This window comes from Trichechus manatus, unplaced genomic scaffold (genome assembly GCF_000243295.1).
Source record: "Trichechus manatus latirostris isolate Lorelei unplaced genomic scaffold, TriManLat1.0 scaffold00113, whole genome shotgun sequence".
Classification (NCBI taxonomy): Eukaryota; Metazoa; Chordata; class Mammalia; order Sirenia; family Trichechidae; genus Trichechus; species Trichechus manatus.
The window spans coordinates 9,143,792-9,164,909 of NW_004444049.1; the positions used below are offsets into that span (position 1 = coordinate 9,143,792).

The 21,118-nt window shown below is 49.7% G+C and overlaps 1 protein-coding gene across 1 annotated transcript; it reads left to right on the plus strand.

Moving 5' to 3' along the window:
• Positions 1–4,779: 4,779 nt before the first annotated feature.
• FADS1 (fatty acid desaturase 1) lies at positions 4,780–19,753 on the plus strand. The gene is made up of 12 exons (XM_004383859.3): positions 4,780–5,108; positions 7,497–7,607; positions 8,144–8,341; positions 9,071–9,172; positions 9,280–9,408; positions 12,953–13,013; positions 14,451–14,527; positions 15,506–15,603; positions 15,820–15,916; positions 16,192–16,271; positions 16,372–16,497; positions 16,884–19,753. Exons 1-12 carry the CDS (start codon positions 4,905–4,907, stop codon positions 16,933–16,935), a joined length of 1,335 nt encoding a protein of 444 aa, XP_004383916.1. The 5' UTR covers positions 4,780–4,904; the 3' UTR covers positions 16,936–19,753.
• Positions 19,754–21,118: the final 1,365 nt, after the last annotated feature.

Consider the following 21,118-nt stretch of genomic DNA (forward strand, 5'->3'; position numbering starts at 1 on the left):
AGTGTATTCATGAGTCCCAACCTAGGCTTAAGCACGTGATTCATATCCTGGATAAGGGAAGTTTACTTATGATCAGCAGAGCCCACGAGGCAAGGATTTGCCTAGCTGGCTACCACTCGGGCCCGGAAATGGGTTTTCCACAGTTTGTATGACCATCTGTATAAAAGGATAAGGACATGAGAGGGCAACTTGACATCTGCCTAGTGGCCTCTATGCTCACCTGTATTTCTTCAGGCTGAAACCATCAGTTAGTTCAACAAAGTTATGGATTCCACACAGAACTCCAAACTAGGGACTTTGAATATATATCAGATAATTGTTGTTGTTGTCAGGTGCTGTCAAGTCAGTTCCAACTCCTAGCAACCCTATGTACAGCAGAACGAAACGCAGCACCATCCTCACAACCCTTGCTATGCTTGAGCCCATTGTTGCAGCCACTGTGTCAATCCATCTCTTTGAGGGTCTTCCTCTTTTTCACTGACCCTCTATTTTACCAAGCATGACGTCCTTCTCCAGCATTCTGGCTGTACTTCTTCCAGGACAGATTTGTTCATTCTTTTAGCAGCTCATGGTATATTCAATATTCTTTGCCAACACCATAATTCAAAAACATCAATTCTTCTTCAGTCTTCCTTATTCATTGTCCAGCTTTTGCATGCATATCAGATAATACTAAATAGAATCTACACTCCCTGGCCCAGATTATAATGTAGTTAGGGAGGTAACCAAAATATCTGACACCGACATAAGAACAAATACCCAGAAATACAAATGCAAATTCATGTCACACAAACATCTTAAATGCTGAGAATCAGAAAGAGTAAGTAGTTTGTATTTATCATACCAAAACCCAAACCCATTGAGTTGAATTCCGACTCATAGTGACCCTATAGGACAGAGTAGAACTGCCCCATAGGTTTCCAAGGCTGTAAATCTTTTCACAAGCGGATTGCTGCATCTTTCTCCCATGGAACAGCTTGTGGGTTCAAACCGTTGACCTTTCGGTTAGCAGCCAAGCGCTTTAACTGCTGTGCCACCAGGGCCCCTTCTTGCATTTATCACTCTGACCTATAATCAGTGATTTACTTGTCTGTCTCCCACACTGAACTTAAGCTAGGCATGGACCATACAGTATTGGACTTTGTATTCTCAGCACCTACTGAAGTCACTAACAACGAGTAGACACTCCATAAATGTTGAGTGAAATGGCATTATTTTAGGTATGTGGAGGTATGTGGGGTTAACTGAGGACTAACCCTACAAGTGGTACATGTCTTAGTTATCTAGTGCTGCTATAACAAAAATATCACAAGTGGATGGCTTTAACAAACAGAAATTTATTATCTTACAGTCTAGGAGGCTAGAAGTTTGAATTCAGGGCACCAGTTCCAGGGGAAGGCTTTTTCTCTCTGTTGGTTCTGTGGGGGAAGGTCCTTATTATCAATCTTTCCCCAACCTAGGAGTTTCTCAGTGCAGGGACCCCAGGTCCAAAGGACACACTCCGCTCCTGGCGCTTCTTTCTTGGTGGAATGAAATCCCTCTCCTCTCGGCTTGATTCTCTCTTTTATATCTCAAGAGACTGACTCAAGATACATCCTAATCCTGTAGATTGCAGTCCCGCCTCATTAACATAACTGCCTCTAATCCTGCCTCATTAATATCATAGAGGTTAGGATTTACAACACATAGGATAATCACATCAGATCACAAAATGGTGGACAACCACACAAAACTGGGAATCATGGCCTAGCCAAGTTGACACACATTTTTGGGGGGGACACAATTCAATCCATAATAGTATGTTTTTTTAAAATAACCTTTTTCCCCCCGATTGTAAAAGTAACACATGCTCCTTGCAGAAAATTCAGAAAGTATTAAAGAGAAGAAAATATAAATTACCTTGATTCACCCATCCAGAAATAATCACTATTCTCATTTCCTTCTAGTCTTTCTCTACAGAGCGATTCACCTCCTCTACTGTTAAATTTCATCACATTATTTTTAACATCTTCATAATATTCCATTGATGGACATTTAGCTTGTTTCCATATTTTGCTATCATAAATAGTGCTTCAATGAATATTTTTTGTTTATAAACGTTTTTCCAAAAAGATTTCCTTGGGTTTAATCCCTAAACGTGGAATCATTGGGAAGTTTTTTTAAAGGTTCTTAATAAAGTTGCCAAACTTTTTCCAGAAAGGTTAATCAATTTACACTCCCACCAGCAGTGGAAAGAGCTTCTATCCCATTGCACCTTCACTACAGGTACAATGATTCAAATAAGGTCCTTTAAAAAAAAAAAAAACAACTTAATGAGCTCAATCAAGCAACTTTACAGGAAAAAAATAAACTTAAGAGTGTTAAACTATGAAATGTTTTCATCACAGCAGATTCTCTTCTGTTATTTCATACTTCTGGCTTTCTTACATAATTGTCGTTAGTGAGTACGTACTACTTTGGGTTCTGCCTTTTTCACTGAGAAGTATTTTCTACCTAGCAAGAGAGTTCACATCCTAGTCATTTTTAATCACTCTGAATTCCTCATTGTGCTAACATATCCCAGTGAGCTTGGCAATTTTCTTATTGAAGGGACTTGAGATTGTTCCCAGTTTTTGCTTTTAAATTTGCTATAGACATCGCAGTGGGCTGACATTTTGGAGCCCTGGTGGCGCACTGGTTAAGAGCTCAGCTGACCAAACCAGTTGTTCCTTGGAAATCCTGTGGGGCAGTTCTACTCTGTCCTATAGGGTCGCTATGAGTCAGAACTGACTCAATGGCAATGGGTTTGGTTTATAAACATCTTGCATACTTCTGCCACCCCTCACTTTCCCAAGAGTGAAATTACTTAATCAAAGACTACAAACCATTTTACAGCTTTTGTTACACAATGCCAAATTGCTGGACAGGTTTTTAAAAAAAAAGAATATTGGCCATACAAGGGGGCAGTTAGCTCATCCCTGAGCAATGTGCAGTAGCCTGGCATCTTAAGTAGAAGGCAGGACACATGAGCTTTTTCTACCAGAAATCTGGCCGTATTTCTCCTTGTTGACTCTGTATCAGCCTTGTTGACTCCTAGGGGCTCCAACTCTAGCTCATGGCTTAGGATAAAGGTAGGCTTCCTTTCCCTTGGCTGTAGAGTCACATCAAAGTGCCCAAATACTACTGCATTCAGAGGAGAGACAGCAGAGCCTAGGGGTTCAAAACACAGGCCAGGTTCAAAGCTTGCCCTGCCATTCACTAACTGTGTGACAAAATATTTCACCTCTAAGTGGCTCAGTTTCTCCATTTGTAAATGATGTTAACAATAGTTCCTATCACATAGAGTTGTTATGAGAACTAAATTAATATTTATAAACCGGAGCACTGCCTGGCACATAAATGCTTTGTAAGTGTTTGTTGAATAAATAAAAGAAAATTTAGCTCCTGAATCTGGGGTCTCTTCATCTCCCAGTGAGCCCTGGTAGCTCAGTGATTAAAGCACTTGGCTGCTAACCGAAGGGTCAGCTGATAGAATCCACCCGTCGCTCTTCGGGAGAAAGATGTGGCAGTCGGCTTCCCTAAATTTACAGCCTTAGAAACCCTATGGGGCAATTCTACTCTGTCCTATAGAGTCGCTATTAGTTGACTTGACGGCAATGTGTTTTTCATCATCTCCCACCTGCAGGACTGCAACAGCTTCTCCACAAGGTCCCCAGTCTTTGGGTGCTTTCCCATTTCTCTTCCTAAACCCAGAGACCCTAAAAGCCTCCTATGGCACCCAGAAGAGTCCCTGGGTGATGCAAACGGTTAAGTGTTGTACTAGCCGAAAGGTTGGCGGTTTGAACTCACCCAGAGGCGCCTCGGAAAACAGGCCTAGCGATCCGTTTCTGAAAGATCATAACCTTGAAAACCCCATGGTTTTTCTCACGAGGTCGCCATAAGTCAGAATCAACTTGACCAACAACATGGCTCCCAGGACTGAATGGAAATGCATTAGCTTGAAGACACACAGGGCTTCCCAGAAATCCCAGCGTATTAAAAAAATAAAAAACCAGTCAAACAGGGTACAAACATTGTGGGGCATTTTAATGTTATATCGAGCAAATAAAAGCATAAACAACTCTTCCTCTTCCAAAAAAACCCCAATAAACAATAATTACACTGTTCACAAGGTAATTGCTATTACTAGCGGACTGCTAACAGACTTCCTTCAGGCTGTACAACAGGTGGAACCGGCAAGGCGAGGCGGCGGCATTATCAGGTCCATCCTATCAACATTTGAAGACTTTGGCGTGCACGTCCACAGCCTAAAGACGGCCTCTGTCCTGGGGATGGCCTTGGCCCGTGGACCTGCCTACCCTTCACGCCCCCTGTCCCCTACAGCACACATTCACCGAGCTTGGCCGCCGCCCCCACCTGCCTGGCCAACTCTCACCCGGGAACCCCGAACGGCCCGTGCACTCTGGGCCGCCGCCTCAGCATGCCCGGGAACCTGCACACGGGAGCCTCCCCCAGGAACCGTTATTTGGCTTGGGGCCCCCTCGTAGCGAAGGCCTCAACACTCCGAGAGCGGCAAATCGGGAAGTATAACCAGGTGGAGACCCCTCTGAAGTGCCCAGGAAGTGGCGAGAGTTTCCGCCGGCCCCAGGGTCGCCCAGAGCCCCAGGGCCGCCCGCGCAGGGCTGGGCAGGAAGGCGCAGCCTCGCTCCCCGCGCCACACGGCTCAGCCAATGAGAGCGCGCGCTGCGAGGCTCGGCGGTCCGCGTCTCTGGTGCTGAAAACCCGGCGCGCGAGAGGTGGGTTTCGGGCGCGCGCCAGCGGACCCGCTTCCCGAGCACGGGAGGCCGGCGCGCGCTACTCCACGGGCCGGGGCCGCGCGCCTAACACTCCCTGCCCGGCCAGCGCGCGGCAGTGCCAGGCCAGAGATGGCCCCCGACCCGGTGGCTGCCAAGACTCCAGCCGCGGAGCCGGCCCCGCGCTACTTCACCTGGGACGAGGTGGCGCAGCGCTCCGGGAACAAGGAGCGGTGGCTCGTTATTGAGCGGAAAGTGTACAACATCAGCAAGTTTATCCGCCGGCACCCGGGGGGCTCCCGGGTCATGAGCCACTACGCGGGGCAGGATGCCACGGTGAGCGCTGCAGGGCACCGCGGGAGCGGGATTGGAAATTTGGCACCCAGGGCCTGAGAAAAGCCGGGAGGAGCCAGAGCGTACCTGTTGCTTGGGTGGTTGGGTGTGCTGCGGCCACGGGAATGCAAGGGCAGGAGACAGGCTCTGAAAACGGGAGTGTGAGGACTGGGGCTGGAGGGCCGTAACGTGCAACCAGAAACAAAGGGCTGCCCTGCCCGTGCGCGCTTTCTGCCCGTGGTCGGAGCCAGCGGTCTCAGGGCCGGGAGCAGGGGTAGGAGGGAGAGGAGCGAGAGTGCAGGGCGCCAGGGAAGGAGGGGTCAGTGGCAGAGGGAGTCACGTCCGGTCTAGGAGGCTGGGAGGGGGAGCGCAGCCGCATCTGGATGGAGCGTGCAGGCCCCACTCCGGCGCGGGAGCGGGGAGGGAACAGGAGCGGGAACCACTCACGGGGTGGGGCTGAAACAGGAAGTCACGGAGCGCCAGCTGCCTTGGGAACCCCGGTAGCCTGGCGGGGAAGGGACGCCACCGGCCGGAAAAGACAATCGGCTGCAGGCGCAAAGAGGGGAACGGGAGCGGCGTGCCGGGGCTGGGAGTGCATCAGCATACACTTAGCGAGGACTCCCGGAGTCGTCCTCGAATCCTGCCGGGAGGTCACTGAGCCGCAGGCCAGCGGGCTGTCCAGCTGCTTGCCGCAGTGGACAACCGTTCGCACTTGGGCCTCACTCTGTGGGGTCTGCGCACACCCCACTTCCGGTGCAGCTGTTTCTCCTAGACCGGCCAAACTCGGAGCTAAGGCACCCGACGCCTCCCCGCTGAGCTAGAGCACCAGGGAAAGTTGGGTCTTTCGCTTCACCGCCTTCCCCCACTTGGGCTGTAGGAATCGCGTCCCTTCCCCTTGTATCCCTTTTCCAGCTGCGCTCAGTTGCGTAACTCCTTCCGCTGTCCCCACCCTCCACCTTAGCCATCTCGGAGATCTCTGGCCACAGGGTTCCTTTGTGTCTCAGAGGAGCTTAGATGCCGCAGGAGACATACGCCCGTCCCCCCTTTGACGCAGCCGCTGCCGACCTGAAGCTTGAGGCCGGAGCCTGCACGGGTCACCCCAGGCGACCACTCGGGAGCCCAGACGGCGGCCGAAGACGCAGGCGTGGGCTGGCGCATGCGCAGAGGGAGGAGGCCCCGACACCACGGCTTCCTGCAGTGTGATTTGGGGCCAGGGATGGCTGCGGCGGGGACAGCGATTGGTCCCGATGTGTGGTGCCACCGGCCGCCGGCTCCGCCCTGGCCCCCGCCCTGCACGCCGCTTCTCCGCTAGGGCCTGGAGCCGCTGGACCTGCGGATATGGATCTCATGGCTGAAGCTTCTCCTCCCCACATAACCAAAATTAGCCACCCTGGGGCAGGGGGTGGTCAGAGAGCTGCGGAAAATATGGAACCCCACCTAAGTCAGCGATGAGGACAAAGGGTGGGGGGAGAAGGGGCAAATGCAAAAGTTTCCTAGTTCGGACATAGGGAGTCACCACTGCTCCTTCACATTTTATGGAGAACACTGGCTCTGAGAGGGAAGGGGCTTGTTAAACCCTTTCGTGCCCGGCGGTACATATAGCGACCATAAACTTTGTCAATCTCTGGGGTTCAATAAACCACTGCTATACCACTGACAGTGTGTGCTACCGCAAGGCAGGGGCCTTTATGACTGAAACCGAAGAAATCGGCGTGTTCCGCAAATTACTGTTTTCATAGGGTATTGTATGAGGTGTCTGAATTTTGGGTAGGAAAAATAGAAATTTTGAAAACTTTTGTTATACATATGTACCAACAGATCCCTGGTGGGACTCTGGGGTATAATTAGTGGTACTTCATATGTATCGCTGAACTCTTAGGGTAAGCTTGTGGGAAGGGGCAACAACAAAAAATCCATACTACCTATAAAAAATTCAGACGCACTCAATGATTCAGCATGCTTCCATTAATGAAAACCTGTGGTATCAACAAGAAATTCAAAGCAGAGAATAATTGGGTCACAAAAAGGTTAAAAGTTCACAACAAGGGACAGATTAGTCTCATAGCCCCATCCTTCCCTTCCAGTTGTTCTCTTCCTTATCTACACTCATTCATATGCAAAAGCTGTCCCTAGGTACACCCAGGGGAAAGGCCAGCCCAGGCAGGTCTTTGTGGGTGATCCTGAGCTGTGGATACCTGGGAAGGGTCTGAGCACCCTCAAAGTGCAGATGGCTGGAGGGAGGGATTCTCTGTTTGAACTTGGTTACAGCCTCCTTGCTGGCAGGAGATTGGGGTGCTGGATCAGGAGGATGGCCTTTGGTATGAGCCCTCCAGGAGGCCAGGAAGTTGGGGCTGGCTTCCTCACCTTTCTACTTTCTCCCCATCCTTGCAGGACCCCTTTATGGCATTCCACATCAACAAGGGCCTTGTGAGAAAGTATATGGACTCTCTCCTGATTGGAGAACTGTCTCCGGAGCAGCCCAGCTTTGAGCCCACCAAAAATGTGAGACCTTGTGGTGGTTGAGGGGCAGGGAATAGAAGGAAGGTTTAGATAGGATTACTGGGAGTCTTGAGCCCCTGCTTCTCCTGCATAGTCATGGGGTCACAAGCCAAAGGGAGCAGGGCTTTGGTCCTCCCAAGGCCACCACCACCACTGCTACCACCATCATCATCACCAACATGAGACCTACTGATTGAGCACTTACTGTGTGCCAAACATGACCTCATATAATCCTCACACATTTACAGATGAGAAAACTGAGGCTTAGGTAAGTTAAACAACTTGGCCAAGGATCACATAGTAAGTGGCAGAGTAGCAACGTCAATCAGGTCAGCTCGACTCCAAAGATCACATGCTCTTGGGCCTGATCCTGTATCACCTCCTACTGTCATCCTCATTCAATATTTTGGTGTCTTTACCTAGGACTGTGGACTTCCCATAGCTACCTTGGTGGGTAGGGTGGTCCTTGAGCCAATAGAGGGCCCGAGGGTTACAGCTGGGAAGAATAATGGGCCACTCCCTTCCCTCTCCTTCCACAGAAAGAGCTGACCAATGAGTTCCGGGAGCTTCGGACCTCAGTGGAGCGAATGGGGCTCATGAATGCCAACCATGTTTTCTTCCTGCTGTACCTGCTGCACATCCTGCTGATGGATGTCACTGCCTGGCTCACTCTTTGGCTCTTTGGGACGTCCTTTGTTCCCTTCGTCCTCTGTGTAGTGCTGCTCACTGCAGTGCAGGTGAGAATCCTTGGCTTGCCATGCACACAGACATGCCTAGCATCCCTGGGGAACGTTCTCTGTACCCTTCAGGAGGCCAGGGAGCCATGCCATCTGAGCTGGCAAGAGCCAAAGATAGACTGGAGAGTTGGTACAGAAAAAGAACATGCATTCTCTTGCCTGTAGCTTTTATCTGCTCATTAGCCATATGCACATGTTCGTTTCTCTCACTGCCTCTCCAGCTGTTCCTCCCAAGGCTCCTTTCTCCTCCAAAAGGTCACATTCAGGTTCTGCCACAGCCCAAATGAGCCGAGAACCAAGATTCTGGTTTCTCAGAAAAGCTTCACTCCCTCCCTACCCTCTACATTGCCCAACACGCTAATAACTGTTTGGCCCTAATACCTGGCTGTGAGAACCCATTTGCCAAGCTTTCTGCCCCTCTGAGTTTGCCACTCTCTGTCCTTTTCCATATTCTGAATGTTCAGTCCACCATGAGCCATGGAATTTGAGAGTTAGGGAAACTGAGGAACAGAGAAGGGATAGTGATTTGCCCCAACTCTCATGTGAGTTAGTGGCAGAGCCACAATTAGGACCCAGCTGTCCTGACTGCTCTTCTGATATGCTGTTGGGTAGGGCAGCCATCACAGGCCTGGGTGGATGAAAGGAGAGGGAGAGGCTGAAGGAGCCGCTGAGGTCTGCAAGAGGGATGCTGGGCTGGTGGGCTGCTCAGTGCTACCCTTTCTCTCCTAGGCCCAGGCTGGCTGGCTGCAGCATGACTTTGGGCATCTGTCTGTCTTCAGCACCTCTACATGGAACCACCTGTTACATCATTTTGTGATTGGCCACCTGAAGGTCAATAGGAAGGGAAGGGGCTCTCTGAAACCCCACTTGATGAATGGCTGCTGGGGGTAGGGTTGGGGAATACTAGGTTTTTATACCCATGTTCCTCTTTGCTGTAGGGGGCCCCTGCCAGCTGGTGGAACCACATGCACTTTCAGCACCATGCCAAGCCCAACTGCTTCCTCAAAGACCCAGACATCAGCATGCATCCCTTCTTCTTTGCCTTGGGGAAGATCCTCTCTGTGGAGGTGAGCAGAGGTATCAGTGGAAAGGTCGTGGGGAATGGAAGTCAGCCAGCACAGAGGGCTTTGGAGAAGGTGCTTATAATATTGTCAGCATGGGTAAGACAGGCTAGGGCCTGTGCTGTTTACAAGTTCTGGGAGGCAGTAAACCGGGGCCACCTGGGACAGAGTCATACATCCTCCCTGGTCCATTCAAGTCAACAAATAGTTATTGAATAATAGTACCACATGACACCAAAGGTCCAAAGGATGACCAGATTACTGTGCAAATTTCTGCTGACCCTTGAAGGCGATGGATGTCACTTCCTCGGGGGTGCTTTTTTGATATCTCTAGCCTAGGTGGTCATTCCCCAGGACTTTGTATTCCTCTCTAGCACATCTGATATCTTATTACGTCAGTCTTCCCCATCAAGGGCTGCACTGTCTTACTCCTCTTTGATGCCCTGCACTTAGCCTGGGGTCTGGAACTGAGTAATTCATTCATCGAGTTAATTCTTCCACTCATCTGATCCCAGCCTGGCTTCCAGGGTGGTCAGTATTGGGTTTGAGTTGTCATCTGAGGCTGGGAGCAAAAAATCTTAATGCAGCTACTCAAGAAAGAATGCCGGGACTGGAGATCCAATGCACTTTCAGTGAGCATAAGCAATAGAAGTCTTTAAGTGGCCAGCAGACTTCTTTGAAAAGCTCATTTAAAACCCCTGGTCTCAAGGCTCCAGGCTGCAGTTTTGCCACGTGCCTCTCCCCCACTTGATGAAATTTCAGCATACCAGGAATTAAACTGTCATCAAGCAGGGTTTAGTTGAAGGTAGTCTGGCTCTTCTCTCCCCTCTGGTCACAAGAACTCTGAAAGGGCTTTAGCAGGACTAACTGTCGTGAGCTGAGCTCACAGTGTGAGGCTCTATGCCCCACCTGTCCGTAATGTTCTAATATTCCCATCTCCTAAGCATGGACTTAATTCATTTGTTACATGATCAGCACTGTGTATGGTCAGCAGTGTGTGGACGGTGAACCAGCCCTGGCCCCTCACCTGGCTCAGATGGCTGCATCGGGAGCAGGTGGGTTACTTACTGGGCAGTAGCACAAGGCTCTTGGTAGCACTTCTGCTGTCACTGTAGGTGGTTAGGGAAAAGGTGGGAAGGCTGCGTGGAAGAGAAGCTTCTTATGCCACTTCCTTTATTGATTCTTACCCATTAAAACCAAACCCATGGCCAATGAGTAGATTCCAACTTACAGCGACCCTGTAAGACAGGTTAGAACTGCCCCATAGGGTTTTCAAGGAGCCATTGGTGGATTTGAACTGATGACCTTTCGGCTGGGTTAGCAGCTGAGCTCTTAAGCACTGCACCACTAGGAAAGTCCTATCTGTAGACATCAAAAATAGAGAATGAAGAGACCTGGGATCCAAAATACCCTTTGTGTATGTGTGCGTGTGTGTGTGTGTTCCTAGCTATAAAAGTATCTGCAGGTGAGGACAGGGTAGCGTGCCTGTTAGTAAATGCCTGGCCAGGCTCCTGGAGCTTGGTTCAGCCCTTCTGGGTACAGCTTAGCAAGTGGGCACTGGTGTCGGCTGACCCAGTGGCATCCACCATGGTTCCTCCTGACCCTGTGGAAGACAAGGTGGTGACAGGACACTTCACCCTTATTAGAGCCCTTCTGGCCTCTGAGGGTCTAAACACAATCACTGGGGCAATGTTATTAGGAGGTGACATTTGATTTCTATTTATTGAGGCAGCAATGGACAGGACTCCTTTCCATAACAACTCCGAAACAGGCAGCCAGGGTTCTGTCCCACCCACCCCACTGGTTTGTCGCTCCTCTTCTAGTTTTCCCATCTCAGTGTTGCTCAGGATGGGATGAACCTCATCCTTATATCCAGTTCATCAGCAAGCCTTGTTTATAGTGCCTTTAAAACACATCTCAGATCCATCGACTTCTCCATCTCCACTGGTTTTCCTGCCCCCATTCTAAGCCATCTCTGGTCTGGATTATTGTTCCAGCCTCGTCACTGGTCTCCCTGTAGTTATACCTGCGCCCTATAGTTCATTCTCCTACCTCCAGCCAGAGGTTTGAAAGCACAAAGTGCAAAGAGGTTTTAAAGCACAAAGCAGATGATGCCACACCCCTGTTGAAAATCCTCAATGGCTTCCCTTCGCTGGTGGAATAAAATCCAAACTTCTTACAGTGGCTTTACCAGGCCTTTCTTAGGCTGTACCTCACCTGGCCCCTCCCTAGTCTTCTCACCTTATCAGTTAGTCTCCCATTCTTCCCTGTTCTTTGCTATTCTCTAGTTACATGGGCCTCCTCTCTGTCCCTTGAATACCCCAAGAACCTTTGCTTTAAAGCTCTCCCTCTGAATCTGCACTGCCAGCTCATCACTGAGGTCTCGGTTCAGATGTCAGTGCCTCAGGGAGGTCACAGCTGACCACGGTAGCAAAAATGCCTCCGCCCTCACTCTCATGTTTGCCTGTTTTTAATCTGCAGTTATGTTGTTTAAGGATTTATCATCAGCTTCCTCTACTCAGGTTATAAGCTCCACGGGGGTAGGAATTTTGTATTGTTCACCTCTATCCTCAGCACCTAGAACAAACTGTGCCTGGCACATAGCAGGTGCTTAATAAGTAGTGGCTGAATGAATCGGTTCATGTAGAAAGAACGCTTCATTTAGCAGATGTGCCTTCCACAGAATAAGCTCTCAATAAATTACCTGTCAAAACGGTGGGCGGATGCATGATGAAGGGATGAGCCCCACAGTCTGCTCTAGGGTGGAGGGTTCCTCTGGTGCCCTTGAGGTCACCTGGTTGCCGGAACTAAGTGGGGTGAGAGGAGCAGAAGGAGCCACCGAGTGAGACAGCAGAGGTTTGCCGCCACATCTGCGAGCCCACGCTAGAGTTCGTCGCCCTCAAGTCTCAGGGCTGATCTGTTGACCTGGCAGCCCCAGCCTGTTTCCTCAGCCCTTAGGCTTACAAAATAACTACCACCCGCTGGGAAAAAGCTTGCCAGGACCTGCACGTTGCCAGGTTTTTCTTGTTATCCTTGGCACATTTGCCAAACTTTGCTGAGTTTTCAAGGGATTTTATAAAACTCACGAAGTCAAGAGAAAAAAAATTTTTTTTGATGGGGAGGATCAGGGGCTGGCTGTAGAGGGAATAATTACCTGGGTAGGGGTAAAAATAGTTGTCCGTGGAAACTCTGATTTCAGAAAAACTACCAGGTGGGAGAAAGGAAGGGGAGAGGGAGGTGAGGCCTGGACATCTTGTGACAAGGTGTCTTTCGATGAACATAAGGGACCTGTAGACTATGTTGTGATGGCGTCATGGGGGCATAGGTCATAGCTGCTTGCCATGGCATGGTGCACTCAGCCAGACTGCAGCCCAGGGCTTTATGCCCCATGTGCTGGAGGTAAGGCTGGGCCTGCTGGAGCCTTCCAGTAGCACCAACAGCCCCTGGAGTGGGCCTAAACTCCTGAGCAGGAGAAAGCCAAGGTCACAGGCATGGGGGAGATGAGTGACTGCTGCTCCGTGCATGCTGACGTGTTTGCTTTCCTTCACAGCTTGGGAAACAGAAGAAAAAGTACATGCCATACAACCACCAGCACAAATACTTTTTCCTGAGTGAGTGTCCTCATCCAACTCAAGGGAACTGCCTTGGAGTAGGCATGGGGGGTGCTAAGGGGGCGTGAGGAGGAAATGACTCACTAAGGAATTATGCAGCCTACCCCCACCCTCATCCCAGTTACTCTCTGTGTGGGACCAGCTGTCATCACAACTGAGCATAGTCATCAGTTTGGCTAACATTTGGTTAAAGGTCATTTGTGTTAAGGACAAACTAGTTCCTCTAATCCTACCCTAGCTTCCACAAAGAAGCTGAGCAATCAGGTGGGGCCCTCCTGATGAAACCTTAAACCTGGACAAATAGGCCTGGGCCAAGGGGACTCCCTGAGGCCCGGTGCAACCCCCAGGGGAGCAAAGGAACAGATGCCTATGGGAGGTTGGACCCTACCAGGGAATGGAAATGCTGTTGGAGGAGGAGAAACATTTCTGTGGTTGTCCTCAGCTCTTTCTGAAGACTACTATATATTCCCTGCTTTAAAAGTTTGTTCCACAATGCCTAAAACTTGAGTTAAAAACTTAAAAAAATTCAGAGACCCTCGCAAAGGAAGGGAGGGAGGGACTCCATCGACCCCATTTTAGTTTGGGTGAATTTATCCTAACTGCCCGTGGCCAGCCACCCCAATGGAGAAATGCAGATGGAAGAGTGGAGCAGAAACATCCGGAAGAACAGATTTTAGAATCCATGGCATGTCAGAACAGAGGAAGCATGAGTGGGCGTTGAGATAAAGGGGATTATAGCTAGCATCAGGGTGCTGGAGAAGGGACACAGAAGAGGACATGGACAACATGAAGGACAGGATCCACTTCTTCAATTCCCAGTTGTCTTTCAAAAGAAGCACTCCCCTGCTCCTTCCCACAACCTGCCTCCAGGGTTTCAAGTTGGGGTGGCACAAGCCTATCTCCCAAGTCCAAGGAAGTGGGCTTCTCAGCCTGTGAACCGTCAGCAGGATGCCCTCCACCCTGCTTTCCTCCTGCCCCCATGGAGGTAGCTGGATGGCAAAGTAGCCAGGAACACAGGGCAGAGGACTGCAGGGACAGGCCTAGGCTCAGTGAGAAGGCTCCTGGCAGGGTCAGGGCCATGGCTGGGGCAACGTGGGGGTACTGGCAGTGCCCTTTCAAGGTGTGTGGGAGGACGAGTTCTCTGTGTGGTGCTTGGGTTGCCCCAGCTGCCCTCTTCCACTGGAAAAGAACGCCACTCCCGCCTGTCACTCTCCCTGGCATCCTCTTGGGAGACTTTGCCTTCTCCAGACTTGCGTTCCTCTGCACCTTCAGTGCCTGCCATTCCCATGGACTGAGGAGTGCAAAGGCAGCTTGGAGGGGTGACAGGAGGGGATGGCAAGGCAGCCCCATGCTGGAGGCCATCTCTCCGGCTCTGACCAGCCCTTCAGTGACCCTCATGCCGCTCACACCTCCTCCCTGTCTCCTTTTCCTCCCCAGTTGGGCCCCCAGCCTTGCTGCCTCTTTACTTCCAGTGGTATGTTTTCTATTTTGTTGTCCAACGGAAGAAATGGGTGGTGAGTATCCATGGCACAAGAGTCCCACATCCTTTGTCTCCAGGACCCTGAGGGAGGGTTAAGGGGGCCGTCCAGGGGAATCCCATTGAGATTTACTCCAGCCTTAATTTAGAGCAAAACAACAGAGCCAGGTTATAAAACCAAACCAAACCAGTTGCCATCGGGTAGATTTCAACTCATGGAGAACCAGGTGTAGACGCTCCTCATCTCCAGGTGGGATGAAATGATTTGGGCCCAGCAGGCAACCTGTCTCTCAATGCCTGATTTCATTCACCAGTATCTCCTGAGGTTCTTGTGCTGGGCCTAAAGCCAGGTGCTGGGGACAGGGGATGAGTAGGAGACTGTGCCTACTCTCAGGAACTTCTGATGAAGCAGAATTTGGTTGGTACCAGAGAAGAGGTGCAGCCAGAAGGTTCTCGGGGTTCCACACAGGGCCAGACTGCATCTGGCTGGAAAGAGGCATCGGCCTTAGAGGACAGGCAGAATGTGACAGACAGATGTGGCGCACAGGGAGATAGACACCAAGCAGACAAGCTGGAAATGAGGGGCAAGTGTGACCAGTGGATGTGTTGTACAGGACTTGGGGTCAGTGGAGGAGTGTGGTGCTTGGTTCAATATACAGAAAAAAAATGCTTGGAGATTTCATCAAGGCACTGGCATGGACTGAGCCATGCTCTGGAAGTTTCATTTGGCATCATGAGGAAGGGATGAAGGATTTAGACGGTTGGAGAGGAGCTGGAGGTCTGGTAGGCCTGGGCACCGCTGAAAGCAACAGGCAAGGAGGGCTAGAGTGGTGCCACAGGAGTCGGGAAAAGGAGACAGTGGCACCATAAAAGTATTGGCAACTGTGAGGAGAAGCTGAAGATCAGTGCTCCAGTCCAGGTGCCTGGGAGAGTGGCTCCACCACACAAAGAAGTAGGTAAAAGGAGAGAATAGCTGCTGTGTGCAGTAACTGTGTCTTCTGCCTTCCTCCTGCAGGACTTGGCCTGGATGATCACCTTCTATGTCCGTTTTCTCCTCACTTACATGCCATTGTTGGGATTGAAAGGCGTCCTGGGCCTTTTCCTCATGGTCAGGTAGTACTGATGGAGGAGTAGGGGTTGGGGAAGGAAAGCCAGATGTGTGGGAGCAACCAGTCTGGCAGGGGGGCTGTGCTGGAGCTTTAGCGGGTAGGGAGTGTGCCAGGTGTTGGCTAGGGAAGGTAGATAGGCCAGAGTAGTTACCTGAGAGGGGGAGGGTAAGAACTCTGGGCTCTGCATGTACTGTTTTCGTCCATTTGCCATATCTACCAGGTTCCTGGAAAGCAACTGGTTTGTGTGGGTGACCCAGATGAACCACATCCCCATGCACATTGACTATGACCAGAACAAGGACTGGGTTTCCACCCAGGTAAGGCAAGGTTACTTGGAAGACCCTGACATAACACAACTAATAAAAAGGGTGGGTGGGCACAGGCATAGGGTGGGGGGTGGGAGGCAGTAACAGGGAGAAAAAAAAAGGCCCCCAAACAGCATTGCTTCATTAGCTTGAGGCTTCTTTCCTGCCACCACATGAAGGGACCAACCAGGGGGCAGTGCCATGCTCTCTCCTCTCTGCCAGCTTTACCTGGCTGACCTTTCCACCTGATACCCAGGGACACACTCTCACTTGGCCTTTTCCTTCAGCTTCAGGCAACATGCAACGTCCACAAGTCTTTCTTCAATGACTGGTTCAGTGGACATCTCAACTTCCAGATTGAGCACCAGTGAGTAGGGAGACCTGGGAAGCAGGGTTCTCGGGGGATCTCAGTGTGGTGGGCGGTGGGAGAAACAAGAGCCACTGACTTTCCCCTCTTCTCCCTGAAGCCTTTTCCCCACCATGCCACGACACAATTACCACAAAGTGGCCCCCCTGGTGCAGTCCCTATGTGCCAAGTACGGCATAGAGTACCAGTCGAAGCCTCTGCTCTTGGCCTTCGCCGACATTGTCCAGTGAGTATCTGAGCCTGGGAACATGGCTGGTAGGGAGGGAAGAGAGGACAGAGGCAATGGGATGGGTTGTGAATGTGGGCTGGGGAGCAACAGGAGGGTTCCTAGTCCTCTGGATGGAGGTCACCATGGCATAGGCAAGGCATTCAGTTGGTCTTGTGGCCAAGTCAGGGCTTCGCTCTCACTGGCGCTCACCTCAGTGCCACCAACCAAGCCATCTTCCTCAGAAGGGAAGGGGAGGAACGCCTTCAAATGGACGGGGGCCTTAAGTCATGGAGGTCAGCCTCTGTATCTCTGCAAGAACCCCACTCCTACATTTCTGGAGGGGGTTGTCTGGCTTTCGCTTCAGCTCCACTGTCTCCCTCACTGCTCCCATTTTGCCTCCGCAGCTCACTGAAGGAGTCGGGGCAGCTCTGGCTAGACGCCTATCTTCACCAATAACAGCCCCCCATCTGGAAGCGGAAGAGGAGCCTTTGGAGCCAAAGCAGAGGGGAGCTTAAGGACAATGCCACTACAATTCTAATGCAGAGAGGGGTGGGTTTGGGGAGAGAAAAGCTCTGACTCATACCTCTCCCGTTTTATCTTCTAGGCACAGATCTAAGACCCAAAGTGGGTGGAGGGGGGCATCCTAATCTCCCAGGAGGAAAGGAGCTATTGGAATAGGGATGAGAGAGTTTGGTTAATTCCTTTTTCTAGTTTGGCAGATACAAATGGTTGCTAAGAAAGAGGGAACCCAGAGGGTACCAGAAGAATAGGGAGGATCTACTGGGCCCAGAAGGGTCAAGGAGAGACTTAGCTCTCAAATCCCACCCAGGTAAGCGGTGAGCTCATCTCACTGGTTCACTTCACAGTGCCTTCCCCGCCCTCCCTTGCAAAGCTCAGAGGTTTGCAAGCTGGAGGGACACAGCAGCCGAACCTTCTGAGCAAGATGTAGAGGGGAAGCATTAGTGCCTAGAGTTCTGAGGCCTGGCACAAGCCCATGCGTGGGAGCTCAGCGTACTGCCCAGGGCCAGGTGGGACCTGGCTACAAAGTATATGCCTCAGGCTCCTGGGAAAAGCCAATTCCAACTTTAGAAGCAGGCAGGGTAAAACTCAAGACTGCAGTACTAGAGAATCTGACCCTAAAGGATTGTGGCATCACCGATTCTGGCCTTGTGCTCTATCCAGGGTACAGAGGGGGCATTAGGTCCTAGCTCTTACCTCTTCTAACCACCACCCAAGGGAAAGAACACTCCCAGGACTGAGAGTCCAATTCTTGTGCCATAAGCCAGTGAACAGATAGGGGAACTCACTCCTTTTCCCTCTCTAGAAACAAGAGGGGCTCCCAGTGGTTTCCCTTTGCTTCCCTACCTACAATTCCATGAAATAGCAGCCAGTGAGCTCAAGTGACCAAGTGGGGAGATACTAACTTAACCAGTCCTGAAGAAAAACACGAGTTTCAGAAATAAAGGCTATAAAGGGTATAAGCAGAAACTGCCTAAACCTAAATAACATTAGTGCATTGTTTCTGAGAAGAAGCAGTGGGTTACACATCACTTCATAGTTCTAAACCAGAAATAGGAAGATTAAAAACAAGTTGGTGATCATTGCTATAGTTAGACATCTTATTCTGTCCATTGAGTATTTTATTCTGCTGGGGACCAGGTAGGAATTTAGGATAATCTCTTAAAAGTGTGTCACTCTCGAGAGTGAGCATAGGAATGTGCCAGGAGTCTCCCCGTACTCCCAAGGCTTGTCAGCATTCACACCCTCCTCTCCCCTCCCCAAACCCACAGCGTTTCAATCCAGGTGAAGGAATTGTTACTTCACCTCTTCAACAGCATCCCCTGTAAACATACTGAGCGTTTTGGACACTGGAAGGAAAAAGCAGAGCCCTAGAAGAGGTCATATGTAGTTTTGGGAGGGATTAGCAGATAGTCAGGAAGATGAGGGTCCTGACATGTTAGGGTGGGCTTAGAGGCACCACCACCTCTGGAGAGGCTGTCCATTTCTTGGAGGCCTGCCGAAGCAAACAGGTTGAAGAAAGGTTCAGATCTTTTTCCACTTGGGCAGATTTAGAATTGCCCAGCTGGATAACATGGTAGAAAAATCACGATCCTAACTGCAGAATTCTACTTTCATTCGCTTCATCACTCCAGAATAGGCGCTGATCCTTCCCCATCCGTTTCCTGCCACCTGAGATTTGGGTGTGGGCGTCACCAGCCTGCCCAGGCCGGTCCTTGGGTCCCAGGCTGCCCAGTCTGAGGGAACACCAGTGAGGCTCTGCTGACACCAAGTCCTCAGAGCATTGCAACCACTGTGGCCTTCTCAGCCTATACCAGTGGTCTCTCACACAGCCACAAAGGCGCACACTGGTGACAAGTCTCAGACTGCTAGAATATTAACGAGCGCTCTTAATTCCAGATGCTGACGTGAGAAATTAGGCTGAGAGAGGAAAAGGGACCTCCAGCCACATAGCTAACATCTGAACTCACTTTTATTCCAACTTCTGTTTACCTTTGTCACTTCCATCTTCCTACCACCTGGCTGGAGGCATTTTAATTAGTCCTGGTATCAGTATCCTTTTTGTATCTACCAATTTTGTTACCACATTCTGATGAAGTAAAACTGAAAAATAAAGTTAATTTTGACCAGATGAAGGCTGTTCCTTTTAATCCAGGGTGACCTTCTACACGTATGTGCACAGGACTTCCTGGTACCTCTGCTTTAAGTTACTACTCACTCTGCATGACTAGCTTTCTGAACACGAGTCACTGCAGACACCCCTCCCCTCTTGCATAAGCCCCTTGGTCAGAAGAAGGAGCATCAGGGCCCTCCAAAAAATACCAAGCCAAGAGTTGGCAAGGAAAAGAGGCCAACTCCTTCCCATGACATCCTTTTATCCATATGTTCATGTGCTAGACTACCTAGATCACGCTTGCCAGGTTTTATTTGCACCATTTCCTATTTTCCTCACCCTTTTGTCCTTCAGTTTTCCATCTTGAGTCATTTTCTCTCTGTACTTTTTAACTCATTTCTAGTCTCAATAGTCTCATAAATCCAATTTGCCTAAATCTTTGCAGGAAAAATGCTTCAGAGCTGGACAGCAAAGCAATGCCTTTTTAACCTTCCATCCTACTAGAACAGCTCTCCTCTCTAAGCAAGAACAATATTACCAGTGGCTATGGAGTTCATTCCAACTCATGGTGACCCCTGGTGTCAGTATTGTTGTTAGGTGCCACTGAATCAATTTTTGACTCATAGCAACCCCATGTGACAGAGTAGAACTGCTCCATACGGCTTCCTAGGCTGTAATCTTTATGGAAGCAGATCACCAAGTCTTTCTCCCACAGAGCCACTGGGTGGGTTGGAACAGCCAACCTTTTGGTTAGCAGCCAAGCACTTAACCATTGCACCATCAGGGTTCCCTGTGTCAATATTTAAAACAAAACAAAAACCCACTGCTGTCGAGTTGATTATGACCCAGCAATCATATAGGACAGGATGTAACCGCCCTATAGGGTGGACTATCACATCTTTCTCCTGCAGAGCCGCTGATGGGTTGGAACTGCCAACCTTTCAGTTAGAAGCCAAGCACTTAACCATTGCACCATCAGGGTTCCCTGTGTCAATATTAAAAACAAAACAAAACCCACTGCCATCGAGTTGATTATGACCCAGCGATCATATAGGACAGGGTGTAACCGCCCTATAGGGTTTCCAAGGCTGTAATCTTTGTGGAAGCAGACTATCACATCTTTCTCCTGTGGAGCGGCTGATGGGTTGGAACTGCCAACCTTTCAGTTAGCAAGCCAAGCACTTAACCACGGTGCCACCAAGGCTTCTCATGTGTCAGTATTACAATACGTTAAATAAAAATTTTGTAGGCAGAATTGATTTTCCCTGCGATGTGCCCAAAGTTAAGCTATTAAACAGTTCAAAAAACAAACCACTACGTGCTTGACTACCAGAAAGTACTAGCCCTTAACTAGAGTTGCTGCACTGAGGAGATAATTCTTTAAGAAGTCTCAACACTCCGGGTCCTATCACCATTACTGCAAGCTGAGAATCAAATTACTTGAATTAGAAAACGTAAGTTTTGTAGCTTGGTTCAAACTAGGTTCATCAACTACTAGCGATACAGCAGTGAACAAGATGCCTACCCTCAGGAACTTACATTTCACTGCAGAACTGTCTACACCATTAGTTTTTAGAGTCATCTATAGTTATGAGGCGGTTGCTGGGGAGACTGTATCCCACTCCTGCTTCAACCACAGCCCTTATGTCCTGAGATTCCACATAAGATTATACTTGAAAAATGGGTTGTTCCGTTTAAAGATTTGAAACCTGTTTAGTCTGTCAAGACACTGCCAACTTAAATTTCAGACAGTTAAATTAAGTGTCCTTGTTAACTGCAAATGGCAATGATAGTAGGAATGCTAAACAATGAAAAACTCAAATAGGACAGCCCCAACCAAGCTTCATCAGGATTACAAAAACATTTCCTCTCTACAAGATACACTGACCTGACCCTGATGTCATAAAAAGAACAGAGTGATTCTGAATGGCAGCCTTCACAATTTACTAAACTGGTAAATACTTGGATGCTATGGAGTAGGGAAGAAGACTTGAAGCAGTCTTCAAA